We start from the raw sequence: 27,279 nt of genomic DNA, 5'->3' as shown, positions 1-27,279 counted from the left end.
ATTGTTAAGCATTGCACTGAAATGAGACAATGCAGAGTATGTCTGCATGCAGTTGATAAATTACAAGTTACTCCAATTTCACTCTCTCTCCCCCTCCTTAGTGCAACAGTTGAGTTGGCACACCAGACATATACCCACACCCCCAGTCTGGCTCCTTCACTTCCTGTGTGAACAGATGCCATGAGTAACAAAAGTTGGTATCGACAAACTTCAAAGGTTTATAGCTCCAGCGTCACCTCTGCAGCAAGTGGACAGCTCAGGATAACAAATCCTCAAAAGCTAGTTAGCAGCAGAAACAAACATCTCTTAAATAGAGCACTCGCTTTTCTATAATTGCAGTATAAGCTTTCAATCAAAAATAAATGGAAGCTAAGAGTGACAGTGGATGAAATTCTACACTAAAATATTAACAACAGTGGCTGTGGTTTCTCCAGTCTGAGACTTTTCAGCTGCAAACAATTTCCTGTTGATCCGATTTAACCCACCACAAGAACAAAGAGAATCATTTATTAGAAAAGCATGGCACTTGTTAAAGTACTTACTCTCCAGAACAGGGATTGTACAAGAAATGTATTAATGCTCATAGTAGACAGAACAAGAATATTAATTTTTTTATAATTACCAAAAATGGTTAATATCACATCTTTGTTATTCAATCTAAATATGAAATAAGGAAATATGGAAAAAAAAGGTTTAATGGTGTATTAATGTATTAAATTTAGGCAATTTTGTAATATACTCATTACCAGTGATGGTGAAGTCAGTATCTATTTAAATCAATTTTAATTGTACAATAAGATACATAGGCTGGCTTAAGATAATGTTTATCTTACACTACCAACTACAAGGTCTTGTACCCTACATGACTCACTTATACAAGGTAGTTGTTTTTGCTTGCAAACATTTATTGCTTATTATATTTCTTCATAGCATGCCCTTTCCTCAGTGAACAAGTGATGCAAGGTCAGGTAGGCCGGTCAGTCTGTAGTCTAGTAACATCTGTCCATAGGCTTTTCCCTAAGGAGGAAACAAACATAACATGCTTAGTTGTGCGTTAGCACTGAACTTTAGTTCAAATCAGTATGGGATCATTTACAGTATCCTCAGGACGCCACTTGTATGCAGAAATTTTTAAACAAAAAAACAACAAAAAAAAAGCTTTATTTTAATGGACACTGGAAAAAAATGGAGGCAACCATCAGTACCAGAATAAAGTGAATTATTTTCAATAATTAAATGCTCACATATTAAAGAGACACACTAAAAATGGAAAATTCTATCAGTCCTATCAAAAATGTCTTGGACACCATCTTAGAAGCCCAAATATCTTGATTCTACAGTTCTTTCCAAAGAAGGCGTGAATGAATGTGTGTTTATACTTTAACATGGGTGCGAGTATATCTGATTATAATGTTAGGCATGTAGTTGTGTGTGTGCATGTGTGGTGTTACCTGAGGATCACTCCTTAGAGAGGCCACACCTCCCCCTCCAAGAGAGTTGCGCAGCACGAAGTTCAAACCACAAATACCAGGCAACTCGTACCTAGGAGCAGTCACACATGCTTGAAAAAATGTAAAGGCATTTGTGTAACAGCCACCATTGCTCTGAGCCATTGCTGCCAAATGCTGTGTTCCCGATTCCCCTTACCGGATCACAGAGGGCAGCTTGCGCTCATCCTTCTTAACCAGGTACTGGAAGTATTTCTCTACCACTTCAGCAGTCATAAACTTCTTCAGGTAGGGGAAGTACACTGGATGTCTTGCAATGATCCCTGAAACAGATAGAACAGGTTTAAAATGAAGTGGTTCAAAAGCCTCTTAAAAATTGCAAGTTGAGCCATTTCTGACTGCATTAAACCATGTACAGTGCACTGGAACCCATTTACAAATATTTGTGTGTGTGCGCGCATGTGTGTGTACGTGGTTGTGTGATTAGAATCGCATCAAATCTGAGATACAGTGGCATCTAGCATACAAGGCTGGAGCAAGGTATAGTAGTCTATGATTAATAAAGTTTATAATGCATATGTAAATAACTGAAGAAAAATCTCACCAATATTTGCTGAGTCTCCTTTGTCTCCACTGCGTGTGTAAGCCAAGTCCTCAAGTCTGTAGTGATGAGGACCAGTGGGAAGATCTGAGCAAAAAGAACAAGAACGTTCCTCAAAAAGATAACACCCCCCCCCCCCCCCCCCCCGCCGCAATTAAGTAAATTAATGCATGTAGTGGAAGTGTTTGATAAAACTGAGAAACACAAATTTTTTAATTATTAAATGATCATTTTTACAGACAGATGGTATGTGTAAGTCAGTCAAATGTGACAAACTTTGAAATTAAAAAACAGGTATGAAAACAGGTGTGAAATAACATTTTCAGGTTTATGTTAAATTATCACATGTGAATACAACATGCATTTTTTAAACATCAATAGCTTCAAAATTATTAAGTAAAAAATCCCATTGCATTTACTTGTGGTAAATTAAACACAAAATAGCCCAAATAACTTCATGATTAGAGACTGCTGTGTTTTAGTCTTTATTGAAACGTGGCTCAGCGACAGTTTTCCAGACGCCGCCATTCATCTAGATGGATTAGTCTCAATCCGTGCTGATAGAGACAATGCACTCTCTGGCAAAACACGCAGCGGAGGAGTATGCATTTATATCAATGAGTCCTGGTGTAAAAACTCTGTGCTTGTCATTAAGTACTGCTCAACGCTGGTGAAGTTTGCTATTGTCAGATGCAGACCTTTTTATTTACCGTGGGAATTCACCTCCGTGTTTATAATCGCGCTGTACATTCCACCCAGCGCGAACACGAGAGGTTCTCCAGGAGCTGTATAGAGCGTTTAGTGAACCGCAGAGCGTTCATCCAGATGGACTGTTTATTGTTGCCAGAGACTTCAACCACGCAAATCTCAAGTCAGTACTGCCTAAATTCCATCAACATGTGAACTTTGCAACGAGAGGAGCTAACGCGCTGGATCTCGTTTACAAACATCTCCGGTGCGTACCAGGCAGAGCCCCGCTCCCACCTCGGATACTCTGATCACATGTCTGTAATGTAGACCGTCTGCATATAGACCGATCATCAGACGCTTGAAACCGCTTCTGAAGCAGGTGAGAACCTGGCCAGCAGGAGCCATCTCTGCTCTTCAGGACTGTTTTGAGCAAAAGACTTGGATCACGTTCAAGGAGGCTTAACCTGGAAGAGTATACAGCATCAGTGACTGGCTACATCAGCAAGTGCATTGATGATGTTACTGTCTCCAATACCACCTTCAAACTCCCCAACCAGAAGCCATGGATGACTGCTGAGGAGCGCATGCTACTAATGACCCATGACTCGGGCTTCAGAACAGGTGACAGAGAGGCTCTCAGAAAAACAAGAACCAAACTGTCACGTGCAATCAGGGAAGCAAAGCGTGCACACACACAGAGGATCCATGGACACTTCAAAGACACTGGTGACACACAGCACATGTGGGAGGGCATTCAGGCCATTACTAACTACAGGAAAACATCACCTTCCTGTGACAGTGATGCCACCCTCCCAGATGCACTGAATGACTTCTATGCACGGTTTGAAGCACAGAACAAGGTTGCTGTAGAAAAGTCCATCCCTCTGCAAAATGACCAGGTGCTGTGCCTGACTGTGGCTGATGTGAGGGGTACTCTGCATGGAGTTAACCGACGGAAAGCTGCTGGACCAGACAACATCCCGGGTCGTGTGTTCAGAGAATGTGCTGACCAGCTTGCAGATGTCCTGACAGACATCTTCAATATCTCTCTGAGCTGCGCTGTGGTCCCAACATGCTTCAAGACCACCACCATCGTCCCCGTGTCTAAGAAGCCCACGGTGTCGTGTCTCAACGGTGTCGTGTCGCACTCACATCCATCATCATGACGTGCTTCGAGAGACTCGTCATGAGACACATCAAGACCCAGCTTCCCCCTTCTCTGGACCCTCTGCAGTTCGCGTACCACTCCAACTGCTCTACAGATGATGCCATCTCTACCATACTTCATCTGGCACTCACACATCTGGATAAAAAGGGCTCCTACGTAAGAATGCTGTTCATAGACTTCAGTTCAGCATTCAACACCATTGTTCCTCAGCATCTGATTGGAAAGGATTTCTTGACTGGTAGACCTCAGTCAGCCTGGATCGGGAGCAGGGCAGCATACTCAGCCCTCTGCTGTTCACACTGCTAACTTATGACTGTGCACAGATGCACAGTTCGAATCACATCATCAAGTTCACTGATGACACAACCGTGGTGGGTCTCATCAACAAAGACAACAAGTCAGCATACAGAGAGGAGGTGCGAGAACTGGTGAGCTGGTGTAAGGTCAACAACCTGTATCTGAATGTTGACAAGACAAAAGAAATGGTTGTTGACTTCAGGAGAGCAAGGCGAGATCACTCCCCGCTTGCCATCAACGGCTCCTCAGTGGAGATCGTCAAGAACATCAAGTTCCTTGGTGTTCACATAGCGGAGAACCTCACCTGGACCCTGAACACCAGTTCCATCACCAGGAGAGCCCAGCAACGTCTTTACTTCCTTCAGAAGCTGAGGGAAGCCCATCTCCCATCACCCATCCTCACTACCTTCTATAGAGGTACTGTAGAGAGCATCCTAAGCAGCTGCATCATTACCTGGTTTGGGAACTGCACAGCCTTTGGCCGCAAGACCCTCCAGACAATAGTGAGAATAGCTGAGAAGATCATTGGGGTCTCTCTTCCCTCCATCATGAACATCTACATAACACGCTGCATCCGGAAAGCCACCAACATTGTGAAAGACCCCGCACACCCCTCACATGAACTGTACACCCTTTTGCCATCTGGAAGAAGGTACCGCAGCATCCGGTCCCGCACCTCCAGACTGTGCAACAGCTTTTTCCCAGAAGCCATTAGACTCCTGAACTCTGGCTAACTCCAATTCAGATTCCAAAAATGGGCACTTTTATACACACACACACACACACACACACACACACACACACACACGTTTTGCATCGGACTAGTGCTGAAGTCAAACCTCACACAAATAAACTATACACTCTTGTTGCAGTCTTGCACATTATCCTACTTGCTGCTAGAGTACTGTACTAAACCAGCACTATACTCTGAACTGTTCTGGCTGCTACTGGTGACTGCTATGTTCAGTGTAGAATGTCACTGACTCCTATGCACAACTCACTTTACATATGCCCAGTACTGTGTACTGGACTAAATAATTGCACTGTCTACTCATTTTGTATTTGTCCTGTATTTATTATTGTTTATTTAATGACATTTTTGCACTATATTGGACTGTTTGCACTTGTGTAGCATGTTGTCTGTTGCACTGTTGTTTTGTGTTGCACCATGGTCCTGGAGGAACATTGTCTCGTTTTTGTTGTGTACTTGTATATAGCTGAAATGGCAATAAAACCTCTTTGAACTTTGAACTTGATTAAGTAGGGGTAACTTGCCTTACTTGGGGGTACTTTAAAGGTTTTGCAGAACAAAACATTCTAACTGATAAATCTTGATTGCTGTTGCGACATTTGGATGGTAGAGTAAACAAGCTTCAAGAGTTTTAAATCTGATGTGGGTGACAACACAAAGCCAGTGGACAGGACAAAACAATGGAGTGTTGTTAACTTAAGAATATTGAATAAGAGTCAGCTGCATTCTGGATCAGTTGCAAGGGGCTAGTGGCATGTGCAGGAAGGACTGCTAATAGTGAGTTATAGAGGTCCAGTCCTGGACAAGCAAATAAGCAGCCTCTCTGGAAATTAATGTCTACATTCTCCTAAGGTTATATAATAGAAGCCTGCACGTCTATCATGTCAGTAACATGGGCTAAGAATTATACATTGTATTTCAGATGATCAAATTACTGATATTAGTGGAGAAATCATTTGTCCTTGGCAGTGGTGGGGCTTGAACTTGCCACCATTCCAATTACAAGTCAAATACCTTAACCACTGAGCTACTACTGCTCCCCGAAGAACCTGAATTTTCAGTATATGTACTTTCATAGAAAATGTGAATGCCAGCATAAAGATTTTGCTCAGATCGTGCCACCTTATTCGTTTGCTGTAGTTCAGACTGTTTCCCCTCCTTAAATGAATTCTTGTAGGCTTGGGTAATAGGAGCTGCTAACAGAGCACTCACAAACAACTCACTGTCTACTAGGACTTGAATGATTATGACTCAGTGTTACATGAACTTGTGTGCGCCTGTTTAAGTAAATAAGTAGATGACTAATTTCTGTGAGGGGAAAAAAAACTGTTTAGAGCAATTTTTCCTTCTAAAATCATATGACATTTCTCAGGGAGTTTGGTTTCCATAAAAAAAATCAAATAGGTGAATAAATACATTTTAAAACTGTGAATACCAAAACTGGAGTTATTTTCATTTCAAAATTGCATGCAAGTGTGAGAAGGTGTGCTTTGTTGCATCCTTGCCCGTGTTGTCAGCCTCTAATAAAAACAATGGTCCTGAGTACTTGGAAAGTGTTGAAACTTGTTAATCTCACAACCACGAAATGGCTGAAGGATAAAAGCAAGTGTGGTCAGTCCTGCCAGATGACTGAAAAGTGCTTGTGCTTTTCAGCAGCCTATGCACAAAGCCCCCTGGGAACACAAGTACTGTAGAACTGTGGATCCTGCTCCTTTATATAACCTTCTTTATGCAGCTGAAGGGGGGGAATCCTAATCCTGGTTGAGATGGAAGGCCTGATTTAAACCTACTGTCTATTTATCCTGCCTGCTTACAAAGCACTCCCACCCCCTGTTCATCATGAAGGCCTTGGTTTTAATCATGAAAGGAGTCTGTGTTGCACATGGATTTGTCATGGTTTAAAAGGTAGTAGGAGTTCAGTGTGAACTGAAAACAGTGGTGAAACATTATGAAATGTTTACTGCACAAAAGTGCATTTGTATTTAAAAGAAACGTTTCCAGATTCAAGACATTTTAAATGAATGTGTCACTGTTTATTAATTGCTATATGTGAAATGATTTTAGGAATATTCTACCATTGCTTTTAACATAGTGCCTTGTGTCTAGTATAATGGGAAAACCTAATTTAAAAAATTCTAAGAAGGAACAATACTATTCCAGTTGTATAAAAAAAAAACTAAACACAATTTTTAGACATTTGACTTTGACTACCCTTCAAGTTGGAAGTAACCATCAGTCTAAAAAAGTAGAAAACAAACCTGTGGGCACGTAAATGGGTTGTTCCAGGACGCGAGGTGGGGCATGTCCTTCACTCAATGAGGACTCAACATCCCTGTATGTTTCCACTAACTGTCCATTGAGATGGATGCTCACCTGAAATTATTTATGCATATATTTTCATTAATTTACTGATGCTTCTAATGCAAAGTTCCCAAGATTTACTGCCATACAGAATTTAGTTTCAAGCCAAATCTAACACATCTTGCTTTAATTTTCAGATGTTCTGAACACTCACAGTTAGTTCAGGGTGCTATAGTAAGATTGGTACTAAACTCTGCAATGATGTCCATAATCAGGATTGACAAGGGCCATTCTAATCCTGAACACATTTGTTATAATAAACACCAAACATGGAGAGTAACACTAATGCTTGTTCAGTAACATCTGATTTCAAATGGTGCAACAATCAGTTTTACACAGAACATGAATATATCAGCTGTACCTCTACGTCTTCTTTAGGATGCAAGAAGAAAAATGGCTTCAGTACTGGTGATCTGAATAAAGAGGAGACAGAAAAAGTGTTCAAAAGACTGCAGCAATTATATCTGTAGATGTGCCTCCATTTGTGTTTTACACATATAGTACGTATAAAACTAAGAACACTCACACTCTAGGTCGACCTCCAACAATGCCTTGGAGTCCAGGAGCTGTGAGTTTAAGACCAACAATTAAATCTTTAATAAGACCAGGCAGTCTCTGCATACAATTTCCCAAAATTTACATAAAAACAACCCAGAGAACAGATTGCATAAGATTTCAGTCTTTCTTTTCACACACCGAAATTACCTCTTAAGTAACCGGCTCTTTTCTCCAAGTACCATAATTACTGGGCTTGAGCTTACCAGTGGGCAACTGAGGTGTTCTGTAATTTTTTATCAGTGTCTAGGAGCTTCCCAGGTTACTCAGTACATTTCAGAAAACACATGCAGACCAAGAAATGTCCCAAGTAGCTCGCAGACAAGGTCATCAAACTCTCTCCTTCACAATCACCACTGTCATTCACCATCAGACTTTCTTTCATTCACTGTCAAGAATGCCTAAGACTGAGAGTGTGTGTGTGTGTGTGTGTGTGTGTGTGTGTGTGTGTGAGAGAGAGAGAGAGTATGATGGTGTATGCAAGAGGTTTGATAGTGAGTGTGCGAGATAAGTTTTAACAATGGCTTAAATGGCCTCTCATACTCATGTCAGAACATTTTTCATATTATTGTTACATTTCTTGTAATTTGGTCAGATCAACAAATATTCTAAATCCAAGTAAAGTGGTAACAGTAGTTTTACATGTCTCTTAGCAATTTAGAGACCAGTCTGTTAGTGGTTTATGCATGAGGCCTGGTGTTTGGTGCAAACCTAACATTGCTTAAAAATCATTGTATGCAAACAGTCTCCATCCATCTTAATTGAACTTGATCAATTTTGCCAAGAACAATGGACAAAAATTCCAAGTTTGACATTGCAAAGAAATAATACTTGCTGCCAAAGGTGGTCTTACCAAGTATTTAGGAGGTGAATACTTGGGCAATTAAATGTTTTGTCTTTATATGTAGTAATTAAATTAGAAACATGAATGTTTTTACTTTTAAACCTATAAAATGAAAAAGGTAAAGATAAATGCTGTTACCTACCCATGCCAGTTCCTGCAGGAGCCACTTCACTAGAGAAAAATTCCAGAGCTTTCTTCTGCTTGTGATGGACAGCTAACCAAAGTACAGCTTCCCGGAGACCCTTCAGTGGACATTTATGAGCAACATTCTTTAAGACCAAACACCTAGTTCCAGTTTGGCAAAATGAATGGCATCAGTTTAAATGAATACTTTGGAAATGATCTTTACAAATGATATTGTGAACATTCTTTCTGCTCCCTACTTTGAAGCAAATGCCTGCTAAATCTATAAATAGGGAGTTGTTTGAGCACTTGGTGTTCTACTTGTGATATCTGACAAAATAACAATGTAATTTTGTGTTTCTTATAAAAATGAAAAGGGTACAGAAAAATCCTGCTCTGATATGTGAAAACCTGGCTAAATAAGATGTAGAGAACAGATTCAGAATATCCATCTGAAAATTGAGGTTCTGATATTTTTGTGTGATCCATTTCATTAGTACCTCAGAAGTCATGCAGCAAGTTTATAGCAACACCATTGAGTATTTAGCCTCTGCTGTAAAACAGAATTTCATTAGGGTTAGAGATAACCTCAGTGTTCACTGCATGTGGTCCATATGTGTCCTCAGCACCCAGAACCTGGATGTTGACATCACTGTAATCCTCTAGTCCCAGCTGCTTGAAGACACGCCTTGTCCTAAACAATTGAAAAATTCTATAAATTAGCTTCATTTCGTGCAACTGTGCAGGAGTGATGAAGCATTTTTTGTGATTTATCTATCAGCCACTCTCACTTGTTTGGTGGTGTGGGATTGTCACAACACTACAGTTCCAGTTTCCCGTTAGAATGAAGTTTATATGACCATGTAAGAGTCCAGATATACTAATGGTAGGTATATGAACATATACTTATTAAGACAAATCTCACATAATAGTATGCTTATCACTGCTTCAAAGGATCTTAAAATCATTTTGTGATGGAATTACCTTTTTGTGAAGAGTATAGGCAATGCTTTTTTTTACGCCAAGATAAATATATTAGCTTGGTTGGTTCAAAGGTCTAATATAACACTTGTATTTGTCTCAGATAAATGCTACAGCAAAGATTCTACAACAAAACCTTTTGATAATGCCTTCTGCTGTCCTTCTGGCCTTTTCCACAGCTCTTGGGCCACCCACAGGACAGACTGCTGTTGCCCTGAAGCCATCCATATATGTGGCACACACCTTGAGGAGATAATCATTCAGAATAAAGACAGTGGAATTACTGTTTGGAGGTATAAACTAATCCTGAGAGACAGATTGTGACAGACAATTTAGCCACCAATCTCAAATAAAAAGTACTGAGAAATGATTCATGAGCGTTTTCTGAGGTGAGTGAGGTAATCACTGCGAACCACTGCTTACTCATTATTCACTGCCAATGTCTTTGTATGTGAATGATGCCAAACTGCAGAGATGTAGTCTCTTTAATTTCAGTCACACTGTTCCTGAATTCTATGGCATTTCTACAACAAAATCAAATGCCTAATTCTGAGACTAAAGATTTACTCAAATACTTTGTATAACCTTCTTATAATGGAGTCTCTCTTACTGTGTAAGGTCTGTGCCCCTTTATACAGATTATGTCTTTACATGACAATATAACAAAGATAGGTACACCTCTTTTGTAGCTGCATGGTATTCTTGTACAAAACTACATTGTGGTTTTCAACCTGTGGTCTGTGGCCTCCCAGTGGACTGCGGTGGTACTGCTAGGGGGCCACTGGCCAAAGTTTTTTTTTTTTTTTTTTAATATTTTGCAAGGTAAAAATGTAATATACATAGATATTCCATCTAATTGAGATTCCATCTAAAGTAATATCAGATGAGACAGATATCAAGTAAATTATTTTAAAAAATAAAACATTTTATCAAGCTCATTGATTGTACAATGCCTGAACAATCACATGAGCGACAAAGCTATCTGGTGGATTAGCAAGATAGTTACGTTAAATTAGCGTGCCTCAGTGAAACATCTCTATTGTCTTGTATGAGTTTTACCCATCAGGGATAAAAGGTTAAAATATTGAGTCAGAAAAAATTCTGTATATGTTTAATGTACATTTTGTTTGATTATGCAATCAAAATTTGACAGGCTACATTGACTGTTGTGCCGTATTTGTTTGGGATGTAGCTGATTGATTACAATTTAATGCGGTCCACAGAATGTTTTGTGGTGGATTAAGTGGGCCTTGAATTGAAAAATGTTGGGAACTGCTGCTCTAGCTCATCTTTTGGCCTGTGAGCCACCCTCCAAGCCATTCACGAGTGATCAGCATCAGATTACTGAACTGGACCACAAGGACACGTCTAGTACAGTGATGTTCCCAATAAATCTGTTGTTTAATGAACATGACTTAGCAAATTCCCTCAAACTGGGTCTGTTTTTATATTTCATACAACACATATGCCAAGATTATTAGTGATCAGCTGTGGTAAGTGAAAAAGTGTGAAAAGTGGTAAAATCACTGAAAAATCAGACATATGAAGCATGATCTTGAATCCAGTTTAACTGAACTTGCTGGATAGTTAACTAATACAGATAATAACTAAAAAAAACAAGATATCCATTTCAAACAAACAACTAAAACATCTATTTGAACAACCACAGCCACTTTCCCAGCAATACCACCTATAGTCCGATGGACTATAAAACCTCCCCTTTAATACCCCACATGATAGTTGCTCAAAGGAATACAAGTTTATTAAAAAATAACTATTAGAAACAGCTTACTTGAGCTGTATTTGTAGGTGTACAATTAAAGACTATATAGTGACTGAAGGATATGTACAGTGAAACAGGGCCATGTTTCAGATATAGGCCTGGTTCTTCTCATCATGCAGTAGGGCACACAATAACAGTGGCCGGTGACCAATTGGAACAGTGAGAAAATCAAAAACAAGCCTTAAAAATATTCCTCGGTCTACTGGAAATGAATTCTCTCTCATTTCATTTCAAATGACATTGCTGAAGTAATGAAGTCATTACCTTGTAGTCACCTGATGGGGGTGATCCCTTTGCTCCACCTACTCTGACAGCACCTCCAACTACTCCTTCAATTTAAGTGGTAAAGTAAGATTAACCCACTTGCAGCATATTTATTACGTCTGCACAAACAATAACAGTCAATTATAGCTACTTAGAAGTCTGTTTTTTTTTTTTAATGAAGCATCAATTAAATAATTACTAATCAATTAAATGATCTGACGAGATTTAAGTACGTTTTTTTTCTTATATCGGTTTGCGAGTACCTCTATGTTTATTTAGTGTGTTCCTCTAGAGGCTGAGCCACTCTCCTCACCTGGTATCTCAGTGATGGTGACCTCCGAGAAGTCACATGATACATCAGGCAGGAGGTAACATTGCGGGTCACCAATTTCATATACCAACTGTTCTGCTACTGTACCAAATGAGACAAGTCCACCAGTTTTGGGAGGTTTGGACAGTGTAAACGACCCATCAGCAGAGCATTCAACCACTGGAAACCCTATGTTATCCCTATAGTCGAAACCATGAAAAGAAATAAATTACTCATAATATTTAAAAGTATAAAAAGGGCATCATGCCTGTTAAAAAAGAAATAAATCATGGGTTTTAGGACAAAGTGACAGTCCTGGTACCATGGTCTCTGTAACAGTCAAGGAAGGTGTGAACAATTGCCCTTTTACCAGTCAGGAACTTTGTGCCAATCTGTAAAGATCCCACCAGTGACCTGGGCACCACATTCTATCAGGTGACCTGCAAGACTGGACAAAAGAGATAAGTGGGATACTTGTCAACAATTTGTGCAGTTTATATATATATATATATATATATATATATATATATATATATATATATATATATATATATATATATATATACACACACATACATATACATACATACATACATACATATACACACACACACACCTTTTTTAATTTAAAAATGGTTAAAGTGAAATTCTTAAATTATCAAATGTCTGATTTCTTCTAAAGAATATAACGCAAGCTAGTTGACATGAGTGCTATTCTGAGATACAAAGTTTTCATCTTATCAACACTCAGAATTCAACTTAAATTTTAATTGTTCAAAAGAAAAGGAACATCCCAGGTGGGGAAAAAAAAATTTCTAGCACAGTTAAGAAGGTTTATTTGTTGTATTTTATTGCAATACTGCTGAAGGGATTCACACTATCACAGTATATTGAGTTGTTTTCTGTAAAGTGTTACTTAACCTCCAAAACTCTTGTAGGTATGTAAACCTATTCATGGTATATATTAGCATATTTTCCCACCCTTGTATATCAAATACACATTTACTTCCTTTGAAGCTTTGTGAGAACATCGTAGTAACTTTTTCAGTATAGACACACTCATCCAAATAAATACTTAAATTTACAAAATAAATTCCACACTGTTCCTTTACTCTTATAACACTTCTTTTTGAGTGCTATTTGATCCTTGTGTCATTTAAAAACAAAAAAAGAAAGAAATTGTTATATTACCTTCCAGCAGCCATGAAATCATAGTTTTCCTGCTCCCAGCCAAACTGTACAAAATACACAACCACACTGAATACACCACCACTGCTAAAGTTTAATGTAATATATGAGATATATGTGAAGACTCCAGGGAGTAACTGCAGTGTACTATAGTTAAAGATATAGAGGTAGTAAACATTTCAGTCTGGTACACAAACCGTACTGAGTGCATCAACGGACCAAGCACCACTGCACTGTCAACACAGCGTCCCGTCACTACAATGTCAGCCCCGAGGTCCAGGCACCGCTTTATAGGGAGAGCACTACAGAAGACAAGAGGGTAAAAGATCAGAAATTCATACCTCGTTCACTTCTAAAAGAACATGCATTAGAAAGCTGGAGACTGTTCTGGTAAGATAATTATGTTCTACTGTATACCAGGGATGGTCAGTTTTTGGCTTTTGTGTTAAAACGAAAAAGGGTTCTGATTTGTCCAGTCAACCAATTAAAATGAATAAACCAATAAATACAAAAGACCTGATCCATTTCTTTGTGAAGCACATGCTACCAAGTGGTGAGCCTTTGCTCAAGGTTATATTTTTAACAGAATGTGACATATAGTGTTTAATATGTATACAGCCTTGGTTTATAAATTTTCTCTGGAGGTTTAAATGGCCTGTTGTACAAGTGAAACTGATGAAGCAGAAAAAAATTAAACAAACAGTACAACAATAATCATTTGATATTTTACAATAAGCACACACCACAGCAACATCTCTCAGTCAGAACACAGATGAATAGAACAATAAAAGAAATTATCTGTAGCACAGAAGGCGTGTGTGTGATGGTAGTCTTGAAGGAGAAGTTTTCTCAAAGAGATGAGAATTGCAAAGAGGTGAGGGAATGGCATTCCAGAGTGCAACATGTTTTAGGGGAAGGAGGAGGTGATTGAGGGAAGGAGGAGGGTGCTTGCATAAAGGCAGTGTCTAAAAAGGCACTCTGTAAATATGAATCATATTTACATTCTCATGGACCTCTTACCCCAGGTATGCATTAATACTGTGTACAGTTTTAGGAAGAGGTTTCTGCTCTTCTGAATCAGTCAACCTCAGCATACTAAGTGAATCTTTCTAAATAAAACAAAAACAAAAACAATTTTAAAAAGTGTTTTACCCCCTACCCTGGCAGTATATTAACTACAGAACTGCAATAGCAACTATAGCTTTGCCATATGATCTTCAAACCAAATGACCAAGCACTTACATCTCATCAGATCTCATTCAATCAGAGCTATGAAGAAGTAACTCCCATTCCAGTATTCCAAGGCTGATTTTACACTTTTACAAATCTTTCACACTGAATTCAGTCTGTTTCTCTGTCTGGGATGCTGCAGAGAGAGGTTGCAATTTGATGTGCAATATTACTAAACACACAATGTCTCATTGTTAGGACAGCAAGATTTCTGTTTCTGTATTCAATCTCTTTTTTCATTATCCCCCTGCGTTCTCATTGTAGGTCTGGTTTCTGTTTTCGTGTTAATTTAAGGAACAGCCTACAAAGTGCGCAGAGGTGTGGGTGCACGAAGTGAAAGGTGTACAAAAAAGTCAGAATACTATCCTTAAACTGATTACAGGAAGACTTAGGGTCTGCTTTTTGAATTATTCTGAATGAAGCACAAAGTAAAGGTGCAAGCAATTTGATTTAGGGAGGCTTTGCACTGGACCTGTCCAGGTTAAGCCAATTAAGACAACTTAGCTGCACTAGTTCAAGTGCTAGCTTTATTTCAGGGTCTTGGTAACATTCAGTGTGAAATATTTGCAAAGTGGAGAGAATCAGACAGAGGTTCCGTTTTTCACAGCACTGTAAGTGAAGGACCAGTGCATTCTTCTTGCCTGTGGCATTAAGTCATCCCCGGTTACCACAGCAACCTTTAGGCGGAGACCAGCATTTTGCACCACTTCCTGTATAGCGGCAGCACATGCAAGGGGATTTGTCCCGCCAGCGTTGCTGACCACACGAATACCTGCAAGAAACACAAGAGTATCACTGTGGGATAATTCTTATTTTCCCATAATATATGACCTCAAACAATTTGATGACCGTTCTGCTCTAAACCTGACGTAGGTCAAACCTGTTATGTGGAAAAGTACTGACAAAACTACCCAAAACACATGTTCTTCATTTGTCTTGTGTGGTGCACCCAACCCCAACAAAGTCAAAATAGGCAATGTGTGATTTACATTGTTTACACTTATATCTTCATGACATCAACTACTTTTGTCAGCCATCAGTGTTTCACACAATCTGTGACTCAAGACTAAGATGATGCACACTGTCTGATAACACATTTAATGATGTTCATGTGTAGCATGTAAAATGCAGTTATTTGAGCTTTTTAACTACAGTAAATCAGGTCATTTCCTGAATGCTGTACCTTTTTGACTTATGTCCTTGATGAATGGAGAAATGGCTGCAAGAACAAAGTCAGGAGCATATCCCATATTCTGGAAGAGATTAACATGGTCACAGCATCATTGATGCGACACACCAAAGCTATTTCTGTGCTAATAGTGGCGTATTATGTGTGAGTTAATTAGTTACAAAGCAGGTCGATGAGGTGCTTTGCAACTAAATAGAGTATCAGCTGCAAAGCACTGCACTTTCAGTATGCACTCGCCAATGCTTAAATTATGCAAGATGCAGGCAGAAAGTATTCTCTGAAATCTTTATGTGGTTCTATCACACATCTTGTTCTGCAGTAAGGAGTCTTCTCCACAAAAAATCTCCACATAATTTAATCTGACAAGGGCAAAACCATCCACTTAAGAAAACTATTTTAATTGTACCAAAACTGCTGATTAAAATGTAAAATTAAAAATATATTCATAGAATAGGGGTAGGACCTCCCAATTCAAAATATAATGTTTTGATGGAATTTGCTCCATGTTGTGATAGAGTACATATGTACATAAAGTACCATTATTCTCTTAGAAACCTTGCTGAGGAATATTTCTTTAAACATGCTTGTACCAGGTTCATATTTAATGACTTTTCCTTCCAATTCGGTCATTGCTTATAACAAACAAACTCAGGTTTTAGTCATCCAACCCCAAAAGGCTTTTTACTGAGCATATAGTTATATCAACACTATTTACTTGTTTACATAAACATTTTCTTCAGCATGATGTTAAAAATTGCCAGTACTGAAGAACTCAGTGTAACAAAATCAATTTCCTACCACCATTATCAGAAGAGTAAAATAAATAAATAAATAAATAAATGAAAACAACAGGATTTTAGGGGGCTCATATACATTGGACTTTTAGACAGAGCTCATAGAGCAATGTAAACAGTGAGTGCAATACAACCAACAAATCTCACTCAGGGTGGGATACCTTCTAAAAAGAAAACTTCCTTATGACACGGCTACTACATTGTTTAGGGGAAACGTCAAAGTCAAATTTATTTAGATAGCATGTTTTACAATAGCTACTGTCACGAAGCAGCTTTAGAGATGTTTGAGTCCAAACACAGGCCAAAACACAGAGTTTAATTTCACTTTACTGGGATATGAAGTGATCCTATTGCTCATAATGGTTGTAACTACCAAATGGTGGCCTTGACCACACATAGCCTTTAAGTTGAAAAGGGAGGACTTCTCTTAAAGGGAGACTACAGGTGCTTTGAACAGGGACTTCAGATGTGGAGAGCTATGTTTGGCAGGCCACTGGGGGCTAAGAAATAGCTCAACCAATTAACAAATCCAACTCTGTTGTCATCACCAAGATGCTAGAAGCCCTGAAGGCTCATGTCAAAGACCAGGTCATTACCATGCAGCGCCTAGAGGTGAGACAAATGAAGGCAAAGTTTCCACATTAGTAAAATCCACAAACAGAGCAGAATAGAATATCAGAATCTCTTTTAGTTCTTTTCCTAATATGTATCCATGTACTTAGTTTAGGTTATCCTCACTCTTAAAGAGCAAAGTTCATCGGTGATTGATTAGATTTTAATGTACAGTGTGGTTCTTGTTGAGTACCAGGGTCCCTACACCATTAATTGAGGCTTTGATCATTTAGCCAAATTATTTTTTACCACCATCTACTCAAAGTTTCCTTTGAAATTGAAACCTAGATTTCCAAATGCTGTAATGCTTTGGCTGAAGCAGGGGAGCCTGTTCCACCAAGGCCAAAATCTTTACACTCACGAACCACTTCACTCCTGCTACAGGTTGACATTGACATCAAGCTGCGCAGCTGCAAGGGATCTTGTGCCAGGTACGCTGAGTTCTCTGTAGATAAGGAGAGCTACGTGGCCCTGGACAAACAGATGGACCGCCTGGACTCCATTCGCAGGCAGAGTGTGGAGACCATCAGCACTCTGAAAGTCATGAAGAGTAAGCCCTTGAAGGACTTGATCTTGCCCTCCATCTACAAATCTGGGGGGGAACGGGCAGAGCAAAAGCAGACAATCTTCCCTGACGTGGGCCAGTTGCAGCTCTCTCTGGAGTCTGTGGGATCCTCAACGGGTTCGGCTGCCACTGTCAGCAAGGGCACGACAGGTATGAGCACATCCTCCTCTTCCTCAAAAGTAACCACCACGACTGTGACCTGCACCAAGACGCTGCGGAAGGTGGTGACAGAAACCAAGGACGGCATCCAGGAAAAGTATGAAGTAGTTGGTGGCACTGGGCCTGAGTGTGAAGCCATCAAGGACTTGGACATTACTGACAAAGACATTCTGACTGCAGCCAAGGAGGGTAAAGATCTCTCTCGTGATGACTTTACTGTGAGAGTCATCGGTGGAGACTCAAGGTCCATCACCACATTGACCCGCGGTGATGCAGACCTGGGTGGGTTGGGTGGAGAATTCTTTCAAGGCTTAGGCACTACTAGCCAGGATCGTAAATTCTCATCTTCCTCCTCCTCTTCCTCCAAAACCATTATGAGTAGTGGAAGCAAAAGCTTCACCTCTAAGACAGTCCTGGTCACCCCGCAGCCTGGTGTTTTTGGGGATGACCTAGGGGCATTTTTGCATGGCGAGGTGGAGGACGACTTTCCTGACATCCACGCACGAAGTCTGAAGTCCCGCACTGAGCGCAAGGCTGATTTTGTTGGAGGAGGTACACTTGAGTGACACTCATCTCTACCAACATATGTACAAGTGAACCATTTTTAAAAGAAATGAATGTTTTTAATAGTTATTAAGAAGACCATTCTGTTACAGCTTCTGTTACAAATGTGCTATAATTTCAAAAAAATAAGTTATTTACAGCCAACATATATTTGAAAGAGAGTCATATTGGGTCAGTGACTGCAATGAGTACATTTATTTTTTTAATGAAACAGTTGTGAAATTTTGAAGGAAACAGGTTTCAGTGAAAAATTGTTAATGAAGGCCTCAACCAATTAACAAATCCAACTCTGTTGTCATCACCACAGACGATCTTATAAAACACGGTTGTGGAAACCAGGTTGCCCTGTATATATGCTGAACTGTATATGACACAGATCTTGTGCCATCCCTGGGGTCGGCATAAAAAAGTCCACAACACACAAAAATGCCTGAAAATTGCAAAGACAGAGGGCCAGATGGACTGACTACACATATCTAACAGAAGATAGCCATGGAGGTCACACATCAGCCCAAAACTAAAGCACTTATGGTCACCACATCCTAGAGTCAGAGCACATATCCTGGCAGGATATCTGCTGGTAAAAAAGGTCTGCAGCAGTAAGCAACAAACCATCAACACATTCCAATGCCAGATGTCATTTCCAGTCAAAGATTAATATTGTGGAACACAAATGCCATATGCATGAGACATTCATATTTACCAGGTCATGCAAGTTAATAAAAAAAAATGTAATTAAATTAAAAATAAATAAATAAAAAGAGAGAGTGAAAACACTTACAGGCATCTTGGCTTTGGCTGCTGTCAGCAGGGACATGGTGATTTCAGACAGGTAATCAAAGACAAGGAAGTCAAGTTGACCACCATGTACAAGCTGGGGAACTGAAAATCAGGACGGAATATTACGCGAGTCAGATATTTTATAATATGAAGATACTGTCCCCTCTGGAGTAGCCCAGTGGCTTAAAAAAAATAAAGGTTTAGATAAAGCAATGCTATAATGTTCCACCACTGTCTTCACAGGTTACAAGGTCTCAGTTTATTTTTGTTTTGTTATATTGATAACCAGCATATCTTGTTTTGGACACTCTCATTACCCACAATGCTGCTAAATTTGTCTGGCGGTTTGTCATTATGATGTACATTACAAGCCTGCTAAATTATCCATGCAAATATTTTATATATCCTGCCTGGGTAACCAGATATGTACACTTCATAGCACCTTTATTCAAGCCATTGGGCCCAGCATTTGACCAAGCTTGACAGTTCCAGTAAGACTCAGCTTCTCAGTCAGCATTCACCAACACTGGAACAACCAGAAATGTATGCTGTTCTTTAATAGGTGCTTTTTGTTTGTAAATTTATTTAAATTACTTATTTCGATATAGGCCTTGCACAAACCCTGGCACTGACATGGTAGTGGTGAGAGTGCATCAGACATGCTGGACTGTTTCCACATCATTGCAGCTTTTAAAGTGATTAGATATTTTTGATAATCTGCCAACAGCAGTCCTTTGGTCAGAAACTGACCCATGAGGATAATGTCAGAGGATGGCTATGATTCTCTCACAGTGCATCTACAAGGTATTTAAATAAGCATTCCTGTTAGAGAGGACGATAAATCTAATTTTGGAACTAAGGCAAGAGCAAGCTATTGAAACATGACTCTTTGCCACCCCCTGGTGCCATGTTCTTAAACATGCTCCAGACTCCGAGTGGGCGTCATATCACCAATGAGCAGGACAGTCAATTGATTGGTAACTTTGTCAGTTTCCAGAATGAAACAGGAATGTTGACTAAATTTCTTCAGACAGACTTCATAGTTGTAAATCAAATATTTTGGACTGCATTCTTTGCTTACATATCAGATTACTCTGTATCAGATGTTTTGTATACAATTTCGAAATTCGAAATGTATTTCTAGTATGAATTACAGTAAAATGAAACCTTTATTTTGGGTCGTATAATATAATTATTAGCTACATGTTGATTCCCATCATTGCAAATAATAAATGAATGCAGCTTCACTGCTCGCTTTAAGGTGGAACCATAATATTGAAACACAGACTGCTACTGCGCACTTTATCCGATCATCTTAAAAAATAATAATAAAAACCGTGATGTGACTGCATGGGTTTAGTTTGTTACCTGATGTCGCAGTGTCACCCCAAAAACCTGATGCACACCCTATTCGTACAGTTTTTCTTTCTGTCGAGTAAAGCCTCATACAGTGAATGAAACAGAGCTGTCTCTGATGTTTGACGTTTTTAAACTTGGTAAGAAAGTTCAGTGTACGGCCAAAGTTATTTTCGAACACAAGGGTAGTTTTCGAATAAGTCCGTAATGTCCGCCGCTGCAAAGTGCATGCTATGGTAGTACGCGCAAAGTTTGCCAAGGTTAATAAACACATATTTTTGGAATGCGATATGCTTTTTCTATAACGGTATATATATATATATAACATAAACTGCACCTTTTGCTGACAAACTCCAAAAGCCTAGGTCAAAGTAACACACTGCGTACTACATTAAACACAATCCGTGTAGGACAAATCACGGCGATTGTGTTCCTACCTTTTTATGGACGCGGGAAAACATGATATGTACAACTTTGGTGACAGCACTAATCCCAGTGACATAAATGTATTATTTTATTGCTGAAAAGGATTTGATAGTCTTCTGTAGGTAAACCTTCTTTAAAAAAAAATTATGGGAGCACCACACTTACATGTTCACCCAGCTTTTTTTTTGTACTTCATAAAAATTAAATAAATCACAGATCGGACACAAAACAATTTGCTTAATAACGGAACATTCTAGTTTCCTGAAACAAACCACGTAATTTTAATTAATGCTTCAGAGGAAAAATTAGTACTTTGTTCCTTCTTCTCTGGCTTTTATTATGCCCTGAATTATTTGAGGCATGATATAAAAAAACAACATTCTGTATCAAGGTGGTTCCAAATAGCAGTTTACAGATACCCTACTTATACTTGTATAAGTACTTATGCACAAGCAAACACATGGACTGGACTAAATAGTGAGAGAGAGAGAGAGAGAGAGAGAGAGAGAGAGAGAGAGAGAGAGAGAGAGAGAGAGAGAGAGAGAGTGTGTGTGTGTGTGTGTGTGTGTGTGTGTGTGTGTGTGTGTGTGTGTGTGTGTACGTGCGTGCGTGTGTTAGGGTTAGAGGTTGATGTTATAGCATAGGTAGCCTGACACAAAAATGTGTATTTCACACCTTGGCCCATTGGTGTCAGTACTAGACAGGCTATATCGGCCCCTGCCATGTCGCAGGTCATGCTTTGTGTACTTTTTCGTTAGTATTCTTACAGTCATACTCTTGGCCCTTTTGGGGTAGAATTCTTGCAGTGTCAGTCATTCAGAAGTCACTCTTTCTGCAATTTGGGGTAGGAGTCCTTTACTCATGAGGCTTATCATCAATCATGCACACTTTTCCTGATTTTGTATAATGACACATAAAAAACAAGCATCTATCCATGAAATTTGTATTTGATATTAATTAATTTATAATAATTAGTCCATAAATTGCACTCTTTACCAATCAGAACCACAGAGCTTACACAATACTGGATATGTCATTAGAAAAAGTATATTAGCTTGTATTGAATGCAAGGGATGAATGTCCATTTGTGTGCAAGGTTTGAACAGATAATGTCTCAGAAAGATGAAAAAGCATTAAACTGCATGAGACATTTCCCTGTCAGCAAGAGGAAAGTTACATACAGTGGAATGCTTCCTTTAATTTCTCCCATTATATTTATTCCCTGTGTTACACTTTATTTTCTAACAATGACATGACTTTACATATATATTCAAAATGAGATGACAGTCCCTCTGACACTCACAGCTTGGGAAGAACTTCACAAAAAACAATTGTGTCCTCAATTTACTCTCCTTTTCAGAAATCTACCTCCTAGTTTGACCTAATTTTCCTAGGTCCTGTTGATTTCTATTAAAATACTTAAAGGTTTTGGAAATGTTAATGGAAACAGTGTATTTTAAATATCTTCAAGTTATTGTTATGCTACTTTAAAAAAATGTGAATTTCAAGAAGGATTTTTGTTATTCACTAGTTTAGACCACTGATAGTAAGTTTTTATCCCATACTGAAAAAAATATATACACAGTGTGTCAGGTTTGTTTCCCGTATGTCCAAGACCTTCTATTGTGTAATAAGTTGCTTGTTGAATCATACGTTTTCCAGGCTAGAACATAACCTTTGTGTCACTCACACTCTCTCTATCTCTCTGGAAATGGGCCAGGTCTTACAAGCTGTATAACTCCAATACTCTGCTCAACAGTCCCCCAAAAGTTCAGCAAAATGTTGCGCATGATTGTCAATCATTCACAGAATGTCAATGTTACGAGTTTAGTAACTAGGGCTGGTCAATAATGAGTCAGGATGTTGATCAACCAGAAGGATTCATATTTGATGTGTTGTGAGTGGGAAGAGTCAGTTGTCCACACAGAGACACGAAAGATGAAGCTTCAGTATTCGTTTCTCTACCTATGTATAGTCCTGTCCACAGCCTTGGTAAGTATATAACATCCATCTATTGTCCTGCACTTTATTTAGGCCTATATAAGAATAATATTAATGCTAATAATAACAACATATAGTAATTAATAATAATGATAATAATAATAACAAAAAAAATTGAAAATAAAAAAATAAGAAGTGATAGTATTCAGTGACCATGTTCATAGACAGAGTTTGCTGAGTTACACATTTGGTGTTCCAGTCGGACGAGACACAGCCTAAAGTTGTGGACCCAAGAGGTGCCCGTCCAGTTGAGCATGGCTACAAGGCTGACAGCTGTGTTACAGAAAAAGAATGGCCGATCTGCACAGATGATGACTGGGTACATACTATGATTGTATCATACCTGTTGTCTTTATCACCCCAAACTCCACAGCTTGGTTTTTCAGTTCCAGAATGATGTTGGAACAGTTGCCGTCAATGATGATTGAGCTTGGAGATGCATCACAATAATGTTGTACAGTTGAACTGTAATGCCCCCTCTCTAAATAAATAAATGAATAAATAGCATTAAAAATGAAAAAATACAATGTAATGAAACAAGAAAATAAAACCTAAAAATGAAGAATAATACATTTGCAGCATCCTGGTTCATGCCCGTATGTCCAACCTAGGGTAGAAAGTGTCCATCTGGCTGCCGTATACAAGGACTACTGGAAAAGACTGATGGTGAGCTGACCAGCAAGATCGACAAGATTCGTAAACTGCTGGATGAGGGAAGAAAAATGCATCGATCTGCTGACCAGGTATCCAAAGAAACCCACAACTATCTGAGAGAGCGCCTTGTTTCCGGTTCAGGTACATAATTACATTCCTGCCTATCTGACAATGTAACTTAATTTGTTGTATAACAAATTGGATTTAGTTCAGTTGCATTACATTTTCTTTAATTGTTGTAATTTTATTAATCCAGTTAAATAAATGTATTTTTAAATGACTGAATTTAGCAAGTACTGCTTTATGCAAATGTTAAGCTATTCACAATTTAAACTGAAGAGAAACTCAAAAGAAGAACAAGAAATTGGTATTGCTGTCTTTTTCTTTTAGATACTGACAGCAGATATGCCAGTTTGGCTGAACAGCTGAGGCAGAGGATTGTCGAGATGAAGATTAAAATTGACCGTCAGATCAAGATGCTAGAAGCCCTGAAGGCTCATGTCAAAGACCAGGTCATTACCATGCAGCGCCTAGAGGTGAGACAAATGAAGGCAAAGTTTCCACATTAGTAAAATCCACAAACAGAGCAGAATAGAATATCAGAATCTCTTTTAGTTCTTTTCCTAATATGTATCCATGTACTTAGTTTAGGTTATCCTCACTCTTAAGGAGCAAAGTTCATCGGTGATTGATTAGATTTTAATGTACAGTGTGGTTCTTGTTGAGTACCAGGGTCCCTACACCATTAATTGAGGCTTTGATCATTTAGCCAAATTATTTTTTACCACCATCTACTCAAAGTTTCCTTTGAAATTGAAACCTAGATTTCCAAATGCTGTAATGCTTTGGCTGAAGCAGGGGAGCCTGTTCCACCAAGGCCAAAATCTTTACACTCACGAACCACTTCACTCCTGCTACAGGTTGACATTGACATCAAGCTGCGCAGCTGCAAGGGATCTTGTGCCAGGTACGCTGAGTTCTCTGTAGATAAGGAGAGCTACGTGGCCCTGGACAAACAGATGGACCGCCTGGACTCCATTCGCACGCAGAGTGTGGAGACCGTCAGCACTCTGAAAGTCATGAAGAGTAAGCCCTTGAAGGACTTGATCTTGCCCTCCATCTACAAATCTGGGGGGGAACGGGCAGAGCAAAAGCAGGCAATTTTCCCTGACGTGGGCCAGTTGCAGCTCTCTCTGGAGTCTGTGGGATCCTCAACGGGTTCGGCTGCCACTGTCAGCAAGGGCACGACAGGTATGAGCACATCCTCCTCTTCCTCAAAAGTAACCACCACGACTGTGACCTGCACCAAGACGCTGCGGAAGGTGGTGACAGAAACCAAGGACGGCATCCAGGAAAAGTATGAAGTAGTTGGTGGCACTGGGCCTGAGTGTGAAGCCATCAAGGACTTGGACATTACTGACAAAGACATTCTGACTGCAGCCAAGGAGGGTAAAGATCTCTCTCGTGATGACTTTACTGTGAGAGTCATTGGTGGAGACTCAAGGTCCATCACCACATTGACCCGCGGTGATGCAGACCTGGGTGGGTTGGATGGAGAATTCTTTCAAGGCTTAGGCACTACTAGCCAGGATCGTAAATTCTCATCTTCCTCCTCCTCTTCCTCCAAAACCATTATGAGTAGTGGAAGCAAAAGCTTCACCTCTAAGACAGTCCTGGTCACCCCGCAGCCTGGTGTTTTTGGGGATGACCTAGGGGCATTTTTGCATGGCGAGGTGGAGGACGACTTTCCTGACATCCACGCACGAAGTCTGAAGTCCCGCACTGAGCGCAAGGCTGATTTTGTTGGAGGAGGTACACTTGAGTGACACTCATCTCTACCAACATATGTACAAGTGAACCATTTTTAAAAGAAATGAATGTTTTTAATAGTTATTAAGAAGACCATTCTGTTACAGCTTCTGTTACAAATGTGCTATAATTTCAAAAAAATAAGTTATTTACAGCCAACATATATTTGAAAGAGAGTCATATTGGGTCAGTGACTGCAATGAGTACATTTATTTTTTTAATGAAACAGTTGTGAAATTTTGAAAGAAACAGGTTTCAGTGAAAAATGGTTAATGAAGGCCTCAATGCAGACGTCCTCTTACATATAAGGGAACAAAAAATAGTTTGCTGTGCATCTTTGCGCTAATCAGCAGGTGTGTAATCTTTTTTCAGATTGTGTTGATATCCTGCAGCACCATGCCAAGGGTGGTCAGAGCGGCCTGTTCAAAGTAAAGCCGGCAGCCTCCGACAAGGTAGTGGAGGTTTACTGTGACCAGGCCACGGGGCTGGGGGGCTGGGCTCTGGTCCAGCAGAGGGAAGACGGGTCAGTTAACTTCAATCGAACATGGGAAGAGTACCGGACAGGCTTCGGAAAGGTGGATGGGTCAGGGAGGGGTGAGCTCTGGCTCGGGAACCGCCACCTGCATCTCCTCACTCAGAACGATACTGTGCTGAGGGTGGAGCTACAGGACTGGCAGGATAAGGAGGTTTACGCTGAGTACATTGTCAGAGTGGGCCCCGAAGCGGAAGGTTTCCTGCTAAGCGTGTCATCTTATGAGGGAGATGCAGGGGATGCGCTGGTGAAGGGACATGATAACATGGGTTCTTTCCTCTCACACGCAGGTATGAAGTTTAGTACCTTCGATAGGGACAATGACAAGTGGGAGGAGAATTGTGCTGAGATGTATGGAGGTGGCTGGTGGTACAACAACTGCCAGTCAGCCAACCTTAATGGGGTTTACTATAAGGGTGGGCAGTATGATCCTGGAAGCAATGTCCCTTATGAGATAGAGAATGGCATTGTGTGGTTGCCTTTCAGACCAGCTGATTATTCCCTTAAAGTGGTTAGAATGAAAATAAGGCCAGTATAAGAAATGCAAGGTGAACAAGACCTGGAGATCTGTAAGAATGATAGAAGTTAAAATACATCTGTTGCTATGTTTCAAATGAAAAAGTGAATGTACAATATGTTTATGTAAAATGTCACAAAACAAAATGACCCCATGTTTTCAATAAAGAATGTGTTCACTTCACTTTGCTTAATTTCTTTACTTTGAAAACACCGTCACTCACACATTGTCTAAAGTGACACACACTAAATGTGAAGCTTCACACAATATGAAGTTATGCATCAAAAAATATATTTTACCTCTGGTCCTTACCACTATGGTTTTATGGTGTAGCATTTATGAACATTTGAATACAGTTGGGTACACCTCACCAAACACTTCACAGTTACAGAGTTAACTCTGTATTGAACTCTAGTTCATTCTCCAAAATGACACAATCCCTATGGGCACCAGAAAAACTTGGACAGTGTCCAGCGAACAAGTACTCCATGTGTATTGACGAGGAGGTGGTGAGTTTACACAGTGATGTTCCAATAAAATCAGGGTCCATATTTATCAAATGTCTGACCATAAGAGTGCTAAAGTCAATGCTTAGCTAACCTTTGCCCATTAAAAAATGTTCACTTCATTTGTTTATATATTTATCTTGTTGTTAAAAAATATAATTTTCTCTGAAGTAGCCACTGCTGCTTGGCAGGCTGTTATTGTAAATAAGAATATGTTCTTA

General features: G+C 39.6%; 2 protein-coding genes across 2 annotated transcripts; one reads left to right on the top strand and one right to left on the bottom strand.

Moving 5' to 3' along the window:
• Nucleotides 1-475: 475 nt before the first annotated feature.
• LOC113574922 lies at nt 476-20,989 on the bottom strand. Its single transcript, XM_035534958.1, has 20 exons — nt 20,951-20,989; nt 19,259-19,359; nt 15,778-15,847; nt 15,236-15,366; nt 14,385-14,473; nt 13,567-13,666; nt 13,368-13,411; nt 12,547-12,624; nt 12,180-12,376; nt 11,867-11,931; nt 9,956-10,062; nt 9,427-9,532; nt 8,858-8,957; nt 7,843-7,882; nt 7,678-7,729; nt 7,214-7,328; nt 2,053-2,136; nt 1,648-1,771; nt 1,452-1,542; nt 476-1,017 (listed from the first exon to the last, which is right to left on the bottom strand). Exons 2-20 carry the CDS (start codon nt 19,292-19,294, stop codon nt 943-945), a joined length of 1,704 nt encoding a protein of 567 aa, XP_035390851.1. The 5' UTR covers nt 19,295-19,359; nt 20,951-20,989; the 3' UTR covers nt 476-942.
• A 1,973-nt stretch (nt 20,990-22,962) lies between these two features.
• Nucleotides 22,963-26,573, top strand: fga (fibrinogen alpha chain). Its single transcript, XM_027006171.2, has 6 exons — nt 22,963-23,031; nt 23,240-23,359; nt 23,652-23,835; nt 24,085-24,230; nt 24,615-25,506; nt 25,876-26,573. The coding sequence occupies exons 1-6, from the start codon at nt 22,978-22,980 to the stop codon at nt 26,571-26,573; spliced, it is 2,094 nt and encodes a 697-aa protein (XP_026861972.2). The 5' UTR covers nt 22,963-22,977.
• The last annotated feature ends 706 nt before the right edge of the window (nt 26,574-27,279 follow it).

Source organism: Electrophorus electricus, chromosome 16 (assembly GCF_013358815.1).
Source record: "Electrophorus electricus isolate fEleEle1 chromosome 16, fEleEle1.pri, whole genome shotgun sequence".
Lineage (NCBI taxonomy): Eukaryota > Metazoa > Chordata > Actinopteri > Gymnotiformes > Gymnotidae > Electrophorus > Electrophorus electricus.
This window is presented reverse-complemented; position numbering and strand designations above follow the sequence as displayed.